Genomic DNA, 13,005 nt, shown 5'->3' on the forward strand with positions numbered 1-13,005 from the left:
TTGGCTATGGTATTCTACCCAGTTGTTATGACTGCAGATGCATCCATGAAGGACATAGTACAGTTTTGTACCTACCATAAATGTAGATGTCCGAACTGGATAGCATCTGCAGTCAGGATTACCCTCCCTCCCTCCCCTCTGTGGTACTCCTAGGGTGTTTACCCTCCTAATAGCTAGCTGGTGGGGGGGAGTCTTTTATGGTGTATTTGTTGTATATATGTACATACATGCTTATTTTGTGTGTTTACCACTATCTTTTTGGAAACATTGGCATTTATCCAAAATTTTTAGCCTTCAAGAGGGCTACTGGCATCTGGGGCAAGAAACACTGAGGAAAATGGCGTTGGCTGATGCCTTTATACCCGAAGACCAACAGAGATGACGTCGGGTGAAGTGCGACATCAGCCGAAGCCGGACCCGGACTTTGGAATCCGGCCGACTGAAGGGCTGCCTGACGACAGGACAACCCAGTTGTTATGACTGCAGATGCTATCCAGTTCGGACATCTACATTTATGGTAGGTACAAAACTGTACTTTTCTTTTGTCAAGTACAAGAGCTGTTTCCCCTTACCTTAGCAAGGTACTTTAATCGTAGGCTCTAAACAGCCTATAATTGCAATTTCTCCTTTATTAACAAGGAGAGTCGAGTGCTTGTATCAGTTTAAGGCTTCCTAGTGCTTTCCATCAGGTTTTTATAGCAAGAGCTAGTCACAGGAATTCAGATTTTAGTGCTACTACTGACAAACCAGCTAGTTCTAAGGGAAAGTTTGAATAGCAGACTTTCTGGCACCATGAGTATTTTAAAGTGCTAGACTAATGGGCTAATAAAATTGCAGGAGAGCAGAGAACTAGCAGATCTGAGGGAAAAAATTGAAGAGCACCGCTAGCATACAAAAAGTCCAGGATACAGCAAGTCTGTATCTTCTGTTACACTAGTTCCAGGAAATGTAGGAAACTTTTTTTTTTTTTTTCTTTTTTTTTTTAAATTTTTGTGGAAAGTGAAGAGGGAGAAGATAATGAGAATTCAGTATGCAGAAGTTAAAAGGGTGGGCCTTTGCTAGGTTCTCACTGTTAACAGTAGAATGAGCTGATGTAATGCGACTGGGCGGGAGTGTCCAGTATCGACTGAATACCAGAGGCGGGCAACTCAAAGTCACAAAGACAAAAAGACCAAAACAAGAACTAGGAGGGTGGGTGGGGAAAAAGTTGTACAGATTAGAGAGATATTAAATCAAAATGCAGACAAAAAAATGAGAATAAACTCATCTTTTCTCAGTATCACAGCTGGCAGTAGGTCAGGCTCTCTTGCAGCAGCCTGAGCAACCGGTATATCTGATTTAAAACACAGGACAGAAGCCAAACCAATTATCCAAACCGTACAGATGCAGAAATGATTTGGCCGGATAAAACCAGTTCTGTAAACTTTCTGCCACTAAGAAAACAGACAAGGCCTCCAGACAAAGGATTTCACTACAACTGAGGTCTTCTACTATCAAAGTTAAACTAGCTGCCATCTCTCATTTTCATATAGGCGAGAATTCTGCTTCTCTAGCCTCTTCCAGACTTTGTAAAGTTTTTATTAAAGGTTCTTTCCTATTACGCCATACTGTCAAAGATCCTATTCCCCCATGGGATTTTCCTGTGGTTCTTCAAGCGTTGTTCGCTCCATTTGAACCTTAAGCAACCACAGATCTTAAGTTTTTGTCTAGGAAAGCAGCGTTTCTAGGATTTCAAAACTGCAAGCGTTGTATCTTAAAGTTCCATACATGATTTTCCATAAGGACAAGTTTTCCCTTCGTACCAGTTCTTCCTTTCTTCCCAAAGTAGAGTCACAGGTTGACATCAATCAAACCATTCATTTACCTGTTTTCTTTCCAAATTTTGCTAACAAAATGGAATACAGACTTCACTTGTTCGATGTTCATAGACAGCTACGATTCTATTTACACAGGACTAGAACCTTTCGTAAGTCTGATCAATTGTTTATGTCCTTCTCTAAACCCTTTTTGTGTAAACCTATCTCCAAGGTTACCGTCACTAGGTGGATCTCCTTGTGCATCCTTCAGGTCTATAAGGATAAAGGTTTCTCTCCTCCGGGTCAGGTGAAAGCTCATTCAACTAGGTCAATGGCTACTTCTGCGGCCTTTTAGTCGAGAGTCTCATTGATATTTGTTCTGCAGCTACTTGGTCCTCATCTCATACCTTTATTTCTCACTATAATTTGGATTTGATCTCTCAAAGGAGAGCATCCTTTGGTTCTGTGGTGCTCTGGAATATCCTTCCATGAGAGCCACGCAGATGTTTTTAGTAGCTGGGGACTCTGTCTCACAGGTTGAAGATCAAATTAAGTAACCTACTTCAGATAAAGAAGAACTACTCAGATGGAACATTTTGGTGAGCACATAACTTCATTTGTCTTCAACCGTCCCTCTCTCCTTCCCCCAAGTCTTACCATATGGGCAGCCTGTTTGGCTGAAGTTTTAGGTGCACAAGGTATTTTTTCTGGTCGGGTTCTCAGTATAAGTGGCAGCAAACTCAATCTGGGGGTTGGAAGATAGTGGAGGTGTATTATGGGTAAGGGGAGGAGCTTGGAGCTCAGAGCAGATGGTAGTGAAATTGCTGGCTCGGATCCGATACAGATCCCGGTACCCACAGGTTGAAGACAAATGAAGTAGAACTACTCAGATGGAACGTTATAGTGAGTACATAATGTCTTTTTTCTCCCCTAATGGTTCAGGACGACTCCCCAGTTATATTGGTGGTGACTGCCATTTGGCACAGGCACCAGTGTAGTTCTTCCTTCTTTTTTGAAACTGGTCAAGGACTCTTGCCACAAGCTGGATTTACTCGCACATGACAGAGGTTGTTTGATATACCCCATCCTGAAATCTCTACAGTTGACTGCTTGAATGTTAGAATTTTGATTCTTTTAAGCTCCTTTTTTGAGGATATGAAGCAGGTTATGAAGGAGACAAAAAAAAAGAAAACCCCGGTATTAGAAAATCATGTATGTCTAAGTGGAAGGTATCTTGTTGCTGGTGCTGTCCAAAGACCCTTTTAAGGCCTGGCTACATCTGGTTCTTGATAATTTTTGTGAGATATTGTCTTCTGGCCTTTCTTACTCTTCCATCAAAATTTATCTGTTGGCTATTTCTTTTCGTATGCCCTTGGATCACCCTTTTCCTTTTATTCCCAAGTCTAGCAGTTTTTTAAAGGGAATTTAATAAACAAAAAATACCAATGGCAAAAGCCCAAAAAGATAAATTGAATACAATAAAAATGCCAACCCCCCCCCCCCCCCAAAAAAAAAAAAAAAAACAGCCACTCCAAGCAGGTTAAGCGCTTTCATTTGTTTAATACAAGAACTTTATCAGAGCAGGATAATGAACAAGACCCACCCAGTACATTTTATACTAAAGGTAATTACATTATCAATCAGTCAGAACAATACATTTTAAAAGAAAGTATTATAATATAGAACACAGGAAGTGAATGTTAGTAAATCGATCTATTTTTAATTAAGTATGTACTTTATATTAATGTGGCCATTCAGTCCGGGAACTTGATCCGCCCTTAAAGCAGTCTGCCACTTCAGGTCATTAATTTCTAAAACAATGTTAAAATCATCAATAAAACGAATCGGATCTGCAGAATCTAATACAAAAAAAGAAAACCTTCTAAAATTCAAACATTCACTCGCATGTTTTGCTAAGGTGTTAGTATGATCACGTTTCCTTATCGCTGCACAATGCTCATGGGCTTAGTCCCATTGGAGAAAGATTGATGGTTGACAGGACTGGGTGGGGAGAAGACAACAAGAACAAAAAAAAAGAATACTTTAAACAATTGCATGAATTCAGGAAGGTAGATATATATTGTGTCCTTTGTTACAAGCAATAAGGGATTTAGCAGTATTAAAGATTTTCCATGTAGATTCCTAACTACATTGTCTTGTGTCATCAGGCAACTAGCCACCTACTGGAAAATGCTGTTATCAAAGGCTTATCCACAAGAAATGTTACTACTTTCACTGTTTATGGAGAGTTGTGCTATAGGCTGTTGGTCATTGGTGCACACCTTTGCCAAATGGCATTTGTTTATTCTGTGATACTAGAAGTTGAAAAGTTACACTTGTTTAGGTCTTCGGTGAATTAGGGTGCTTTAGACTTTTTTAGCACTTTTCCTGTCATTTTCCTCAATATATTGACGTAAGTTTTCATTACTTAGTTTGTTACCTAGAGTTACTAACTATAGAATGCCTTTGGATAGTACAGTTTTAGTAGTCAGCATATCTGCTGATTTGTGAGAACTTTCTGTGTGGGGATGTCATTACCCTCTTACAGTTTGCAGTCTCTCTGTTCATTGTCTGCGGATTCATTTTTAGTAATCTGAGTAAGTAGCATTTCATTCTTGTGTTTTTCCTGTATCTTTCAAGTTGGCTGCACTCAGTGCATGGGGTGTGATGTGGGTGTTTACCTGGGCATTACAAAGCCGAGCACAGTGTCTTAGTTCAGTGTGTGAAGTGTGTGCCGCAATGAGCATCACCTGGAGAATCACTAGCCTTGGGTGTTGGAAGTGAAGGGGTTTCACAAATGTGGTAATTTCAGAAGGCCTTCTAGAAGAAAGCTGATACTGTCAAGGAGAGAAGAAATATTAAGTGGGAGGGATTAACCCTTCACTGGGGAAGGGAATTGGAGCAGTGGAAAACTAAAAAAATTAATGGCAAGAATATGAGAAAGAAGATTGCCTGAGAGGGTCTCCTTGACTAAGGTGGCCCTTTAGTGTGCAGTCACAAAATATTGCAATTAGTGAGTGTCAGCCAAAGTAACCATCCAGGTATGCCAAATGATAGCAATGCCGGTGCCTGCTGCCCTTGTGCCTTTCACTACATTAGAAAACAAGTGCATGGACATGCTGGTCATTGACTTAAGGGTAGCTAACACTGACTCCACTGATTTCTGGATGCCAACAGGAAAAAATTACCCAAGAGGATTCTGACAGTTCCTTGGTTAAGTCCCTTGGGAAACAAGTCAAATGGGCCAAGAAGCTCAACGCTCAAACTGCATAAGTCACTAAAGCATATGTCCATCAAAGCATATGTCCATCTCCCGATATCCAACGCCCAAGAATCTCAGTTAGACGAATGAACAGCCAAACTCTCCTCTGAGAGCTCTTTCTTTGCAGCTGCACAACCACCATGTTATCTGTAGGGAACCCTTGCCTCCAATGGGACTTATTTCTAGGTGCAATCAATAATCTTGTCCAGTTTACGCGGGATATGCTCCACCACATCGGGATCCTTCCAGGTCCACTGAGAGACCAGGTCTATTAACTCATTAGAGGGCAAGACCACCCAGGAAGTAGATAAGCCAGCACCCAATTTCCTCAAAAAGTACAGAATCTTCTGGGGAGAGGGCTTTGGGGAACCAACATCTCTCTGCTTCATCAATTCCTCAACATCTCCAAAGGAGACATCTTCCAGAGGGCATCTGGGGGATTTTTTTTAACAGGTTTCATTGTACATCCTCAGTCTGTATGTGGTCACTGTACTGCATGTATACCAGTCGAATTATAACCCCCCCCCAACAGAGGGGGGAAATAACTTTGAGCATGACTCAGGGGTAGAGGCAGACCGCAAAATCAAGGGTTTCGAGATCCTTTCCCCAAGAAATCCTTCCAGTGTTCCTCAACAGTTGTCTGCTGCGTTCTGGAGGCAGTCAACTGGTGCTTATCTCTTTACCCTCAAGCCTGACCAGCTATCACTCAAGATTTTTGATGGTAGAGAATGTTCGCCAGAGGCCAAGTTATTCCCTTTCCTTCCCCTCCACAGTCAAGAAAGAGAATTCCTGACATCCCACCCAGTCAGATGGAATTGCCAGCAGTGGAAGGTGCAAATTTGCTAGAAAAACGAGTCGTTCAGGAGTTTTTACTAGACCAGCGAGGATTGAGAGTCCATTCAGGGTTCATTTTGGTTCTGAGGAAAGCCAGGGACCTCAGACCCATTCTGGGCCTAAGCTAGCTCAACCAGTGCGTAAAAAGGACAAACTTGCAGTCACGGTTTATTCCATTTTTCCTCCTTTTGAGGAAGGATGACAGACCTGCAGGATGCATACTGTATCATACTAGGATAGCAAGGTAGCTACTTATTCAGTGTAGGGACTTTTTGTTCTATCTATTTCAATACTTGGGAATTACAATCAACATTGCCAAAAGCCAGCTGGCAGTGGCATACATGATAGAGTTCATAGAATGCCACCTGGACTCAACTATTCCGCCAGACTTCCACAATCCAGATTTCTGTCTCTCTGTTAAATAGTTTCAGAGGTCCTTTCTCATCCCAGTCCTCCAAGAAATGATGTCCTTCAGCTACTAGGCTCCATGACTGCATCAATCACACAAGTACCTCAAGCAAGGTTCTACGTGCAAGCCCCGCAGTGGACACTTCCAGTACAATTGTGTTTGATGTAGCAACCCCTTTATGCATCAGTATATCTCACACCAGTGTACAGGAACCACATCTGTTGGTGGTTGATCTCACCAATAGTAACATGTGGTTGACCATTCACCCTACCACCCCTGATAGCTACTGTGACCACAGACGCTTCCTTCTGGGTTGAGAGGGATATTACGAAAGGAAGACCGTTCAAAACATATAGTTCTCAGTAGATGCATGTCTTCACATCAGTGTCTTGGAGATGAGGGCAGCCCCCCTAGCATTGCAGGCATTTCAGGACTCCTTTCCCCGCGGGTGTGATTTCCATCCAGACTGATAACATGGCAGTGATCTAGTATATCAGCAATCAAGGAGGCACTCGTCCATACCTGTTGTGTTGGAAACCATAAGAGTGTGACAGTGAGCAATTGTCTACGTGACACTTTCTGATTGCATACCACATCCCTGGGACTTCATATTCTAGCAGACAAGCTGGGTAGGTCTATTCTGTCCCATGAGTATTCCCTCAATCAGTCAGTGGAGACAGTAATTTTCAGTCATTGGGGTCAGCCTTGCTTCAGTCTTTTCATTTCTCATCTAAACAGCAAATGCAGCTATTTTCCTTTGATTCCTCCACAGGGACAGTCACCAAGGGATGCTGTGGTCCACTGTTTGCCCCCATCTCTCTTGTACGCCTTTCCACCTTTTACTCTGATAACCAGATTTCTTCAGAAAGCCGTGAGATGCAAGGCAAAGTTTATTCTCATTGTGTCCTTTTGGCTCCAGCAGGTTTGATTCCCCTTTCTCTGGTCTCATCTGAAGTGTCCTACACGGGTATTGGATCCACATGTGGACCTTCTGTTTCACCTGTTTGGTCAGCTTCACTAAGACATAAAAACCCTGAAATTGACCACATGGTTTCTCTAATTCTGCTGGTGGCCAGTGTTGCCAGGTTGTCTTCTCCAGTCTTTCATAGTTTGCCGTTCCCACAAAAAACAAATACTAGGGAGGTTTACCTTAGCAAATGGAAATGATTCATCATATAGGCTTTTATAGGTTGTACCCTTTGTTAGCTCCACCACCATCCATTTTAGATTTCTTAACAGAATTGTTTCAGAAAGGTTCTAGTTTCACAACATTTAAAGTGTAGTTAGCAACCATCTGCAATTTCCATGTGGGTCAAAATCAAACTTCCATTGCTTCCTTGAAAATTTCCAAAGCCTTTTTGAAAGAACTTTTCTCCTAAAGCTTCCAGCCATAGATCCGGACCTTCCATGGAACATTACTGTCATGTTATAGGCATTAAGTAAGGCTGCCTTTGAGCCTGATCTTCATTGGACTTTTACAGTCTCTTTTTAGTAGCCATTACTTTAGCTTGGAGGATTTCTGAGCTACATGCATTCTTCTCCAGACCTCCTTATCTTGTGTTTTAGTAGGCTAGGGTATCTTTACAAACTAATCCTCATTTTCTACCTGAAGTGACCTCTGAAGCTAAACTCAGACACTCTATCTGCCAGTGTTCTTTCAATATTTTTCAAACAATGAGAAATATACTATTTAGTGGATATCCATTATTATTCTTGGTATGACACAAATAAAACACAGAAAGCCAGAAAAGCATTTTCTTTTATTTTCAAACACTAAATTGTGACAAGGAGTTTCCAAAGTGACCTTATCCTGGTGGGTTTCCAGCTGCATTTCTTTTATAATAAAATGGGATTAACTTTACCTGGCAAATCAAAGGCTCTCTTAAGAGCTGTGGCAACCTCCACACCGTTCTTTGCTAGAGCTCCTGTACATGACATTTGTGCTGCTGCTGCTTGTATTGCAATTCATACCATTTTTATCGCATTACACGTTGGGTGCCCAGTCTAGATCTTCTTCATCCTTCTGCTCCACAGTAGTACAGAATATCCCTCCATGAGATCACCCAGGATTTTGGGTAGCTTGGTATCTGTCCCAGCTGTTGGTTTGGGCAGAAAAGACTACATGATATGAAAGTTATGTACTTACCATAAAGCTAGATCTGTTTTGTCGTGTTCCATTTGGTTCAGTATTTCCTCTCGCCTTCACCCATCCTAAATTGTCACTTTTTGGCTACCACCTAATTGGTTAGACCTGACCAGGGACTTTTTGACAGCTTGCTCAGTTTGGTTTGTTTTTTTTTTTTTTTTTTTTTTTTTGTTAATTTAGGTTTGGTTTGTTAAGCCTGTGTTTTTCACTAGGTGATATGATGGCCACAAGCAGGCAAATTCGATCTGAGGTAATCTGGGACCAGAGGCAATTATGGGTAGTGGGGAGTCAGAGCCCTGGATCCAGGCTTTTGAAAAAAGCACCAAGTTTAGGTCCAGTAACTCAGCTGTTAAACTGTGTGGAACAAAACAACAGCATTATGGAAAGTATTTAATTTCATTTTTCGTACATAAGCTTGTCTGGCACCCTGTGACAGGCACCTTTGTGAAGGAATCGCAGCATGGGTTCGTAAGACACTGTTCATGCTGGGCAGTTTGATTCATTGCCACTTATAGGTTGCAAGAATTCTGCATAAACCCTTTCACCCCCAATAGCCACTGTGACCAAAGAAGCTCCACTTCTGGGATTGGTGGTGGTGGTTTAATATTTTTTTTGTGCCTTATATAAGTTAAAAAGATATGGGGTGGGCTCTAAAAATGGTACTCTAACCTAGAAATTGACTTAAAAGGATATACTATCGAGTGTTGGTTAGAGGAAAACTGTCAAAAGAAAGCGTTCCGTGAAGTGTTAGAAAAGTTCCATGTTCGGATGCATATTTCATGTATGCATCTCTGATATGTCTAAGTGTCTGGCAGATTAAATGAGAAATGCTTAATGGTGAATCAAAAGTAGAGTCAGTAGTCCTAGTTAGTAAAAAGTTTATGGTGGGATTTAAGAAGTTTGGAGGGGTGCGGTAATAGAGGAGACGGGCTGATTTTAATGCAGGAAGCTTTTAAGTACTTTGAAACAAGTCATTGTGGTAGGAGCTTCATGGGTGTGGGAGACCCATAAAGGAGTAGTAAACTACATTATTTCAAAGGTAAATCTTGGGTGACATTATGTAAAGCAGGTAGCTGAGGCTGGCCAAGTGCTGGATTGCAATGCAAGGTGCATTGATTCAGAGCTGTGAGGTGATAGTTTGATTTCTGCACGGTGCTGTGGTGCATTGTTTAGAGAATTGTGTACACTTCTACATACTTTATAAGACAAAGGAAGCCAGAGTGATGGGCTGTGTGTAAAGGACATTGATGAGAAGGATGAATCAAGCCAAATGACAATACAGTGAGGAAAAACTGTAGAATGTTGCAAGGGATTGAAAGATGTTACTGTAGTGAAGGAATCTGTAGATTTACGATATTTAAACTGGTGGAAAAAGTGGATGTTACAACAATTAATTTAAGCTTTTGGAATAATTATAGGATAGGTTGAAGGATTGATGTTTGAGAGGATTCAAGGTTTGAGTAGAAGATGCCTAAGTTGACACTTAGAGATGTTTGGAATGAATGTGAACATTTTATCAGAAAGTAATGCAACACCACAGATTTGCTTAATGAGAGGGTGTTGAATGTGGTTTAAGTCGAATAATGTAGGTAGCATAAAAGGGGAGCTAAGTTTGTAAAGTAGTTTTGGATGACACTCGTTTGTGTAAGCATGACTCATCAGCTTTTCACCTGAATGATTAGTTGCTGATGTACCACTGATTTCCCTTTTTCCTGTGCTGATTTTGTTAGATTTTGTGTATATGCGTAGCAGAAATGTAAGGGAGGCCACAACACACCCAATTCAGGAGTGCAGGGAACTCTTGCACCCCTGCAGAAATGCTTTATTATGTATATGTTCTTTCCCCCATGCAAACAGTATTAGTGAGGTTTTAGTCATTTATAATTGCACTGGTATGAGGTGATCACAAATGATTCATAGGCTTATCAGAGAGCTTTTACAAAGCACTGTTAAACATGCCTCACAGATAGCCCAACATTTTCCCTAGAAAACTGTCATCTTTGTCATTTAATTTTATAAAATAGCGTGCAGGGTCCCCTTTCAGTCTTATTTGAAAGCCAGGATTTCCAGGGTGAAGTTTCATTGGCTAAGCATGCTTTTGAAGTTGGATACTGGGGAGATTACTTACAGCTCTAGTAGTCATTTTGTAGAGAATTATCGGATACTTCTGATGGGTATAGAGCATGAGTGTTGGAAGTAAGGGCCAAGAAGTCCAGTTAAATAATTTGTAAAGGTAAGTCCACAGAGGATGATGGAGACAAGAGGCTAAGGTATGTTTTGGAAAGGCTGAGCAAGAGGACAGAGCGATCACGGACAAGGCTCATTACAGGCAAATGCAAAGTGTTGTACTTTGGACCCAAAAACCCTGATCTGAAGTATAAGCTGAAGAGAATATGACAGATAGCAATAAAGCAGGAAAAAGTATGTAAGAGTACTGATCCTTGGACCACTAAGAGCAGCATAAGAAGGGACATTGGCGGCAACAAATGGAATACTGGGGTGTGTTTTTGGGAAGTACATTGCACAAATGAAGACTCAGTGCTTGTGCTTCACTGGGCTCCCTGATCAGTCCGAACATTGTACTGTCCATGGTCCTGGGAGGCATACAGTGAACAAGACATCAAAGTGCAAAAATTGTTCAGAGAAAACTGTCAAAAAGTGTGCTTGAGATGGAGGGAGAAGAGTTTCACAGAGTGGAGGAGCAGGAGCTTTTCTGACGTAATAAAATGAACAAGAGAGGGTATGATATGGGTGGACATGCTCATGTCAGGGAGATGTAGAGGATCTGTTCTAAACGGGAGGGACAAGTGATGGGGTAGAGACAACCAGGTATGGAAAATGTCTCTCTGAATCCCTGGCAATGGTAGTAGTAGTTTATGCAAACTTTTGTCAAAGATGGAAAACAGATTAGCATTCAGAAGGGTCTGGGAAATGCTCAGAAAGGGTGAGCAGGAAGGCAGAATGTTACATATTTAAAAGAAAGGCTAAAGCGGATACTTGGCCATTGTAATTTAACCAGTCTAAGCTACTTCTCATACGTAGCTGTTGTCAGAAAGCTGTCTGTCACTTTTTGTCGCCTGTCAAATGATTGTGATGTCATGTCCCCCAATAGATCTTCTACAGACTCACATGTTTGTGCAGCTGCCAAAAAGGAATCTGCTTTTCAGCTGTCCATCACGTCAAGTCATACAGTGTCTGGTCCCTATGTTAGTGTTTTTGGTCACCAGTGACAAAGGAAAGTGGGTACTTAGATTCTGTGAGTAGGTCAACTAATGTTATTCTGCTTAGTTAATACACTTCAGTGGGACAGGTTCTCCATTAATGTGAAGCAGAGTTCCTCCCTGACACAATCCAAATGAACTTTGACATCTGGATGGGAAGCAGAAAATTCATCCCTGGTTTAGCACCTATGTCTCTAATGAACACAGGCAATGGTTCATCTCCCTGGCCCTTGTTTGTAAGTGTTACATTTCCCAAGCTCTTGCTTGTACTTAACAAGAGTACTAGAACTTGTCAGATGTGGGAAGCATGGCTAGGCTTAAAAAGACCCCAGTGGCATTTAGCTTAGTTCGCACCTATGAGCATGAACAGAATGAATACTTAAAGGCAGTGGGATATGATCATTTCAAAATTATCTGCAAATTGAGTTCCACGGATTTGCTCTTGCATACTCAAGTGGTTGAGTTTTGTCTTATGTTAAATTGTAAAGATCACAGTAATTTGCATTTGTGTTTACTCTTGACTGGATCAATGAATTTTTTTATTTTTTTACAGCTTCAGTCACCAGAATCCTTTGCAAAAAGTGTTCAAGAACTGACCATTGTCCTGCAGAGAACAGGAGATCCAGCTAACTTAAACCGCTTGAGGCCCCATCTGGAATTACTGGCAAACATTGATCCAAATCCAGGTATTTTTTAGCATTGGTTATTCCTGTACATTTAAATGGAGGAGGAATCTGGGAAGAATTTAAGCACTACCTAGAGACATTCTAGCTCCCTGAGAGGCAGAGAAGAGAGGGAGGGTATTAACTGTTTAAAACCACAGCTGCATGAATTACTGAATCAAAAATTTGCATTGAAAAGGCTTCTGCATAATATATTGCATACAGGGAGGGTGTGTTCTTGTTAAGCTATATGCTGAGAACACTTTTTTTTCCTCTTCCACTACTAGTGATCTAAGCCCACGCTCCCAGTTTGAACGTGATCTCACACACACACACACACACACACACACACACACACACACACACACACACACACACGTGTGCGCGCATTGCATATTTTCCATTTGAATGTGGTGTGTAGGTTGACTACTCCTTATCTTTTTCACTTTTTTAACAGTGGGTGATGATCTGTTTCTAGTACAGCAGTTATCTTTCAAATGTGTCACATTTTCTTACAAGTGGTCTAGCTTTCCTCAGCTTTTAGTTTGATATTCATCCTTCCTTGTGTATTTGTAGGTCTTCATATTTCCATTCATTCCAAGTGGTCAGGTTATTTCAGTGCCATGGTCCCCCTCCCCTTCCATTTATAGGGAGCAGAAGAACAGTTTTGTCAAC

The 13,005-nt window shown here is 41.3% G+C and overlaps 1 protein-coding gene across 3 annotated transcripts in view; it reads left to right on the forward strand.

The window, feature by feature from the left end:
- Positions 1-13,005, forward strand: part of RC3H2 (ring finger and CCCH-type domains 2) — a 2,406,224-nt gene that overhangs the window by 780,784 nt on the left and 1,612,435 nt on the right. For all 3 annotated transcript variants that reach the window (XM_044058310.1, XM_044058308.1, XM_044058309.1), the window contains exon 7: positions 12,222-12,354. In XM_044058310.1, the coding sequence (XP_043914245.1) occupies positions 12,222-12,354 (133 nt within the window). The remainder of the gene's footprint in view (positions 1-12,221; positions 12,355-13,005) is intronic.

Source organism: Protopterus annectens, chromosome 16.part0, assembly GCF_019279795.1.
Source record: "Protopterus annectens isolate FY-2018-M chromosome 16.part0, PAN1.0, whole genome shotgun sequence".
Lineage (NCBI taxonomy): Eukaryota > Metazoa > Chordata > Ceratodontiformes > Protopteridae > Protopterus > Protopterus annectens.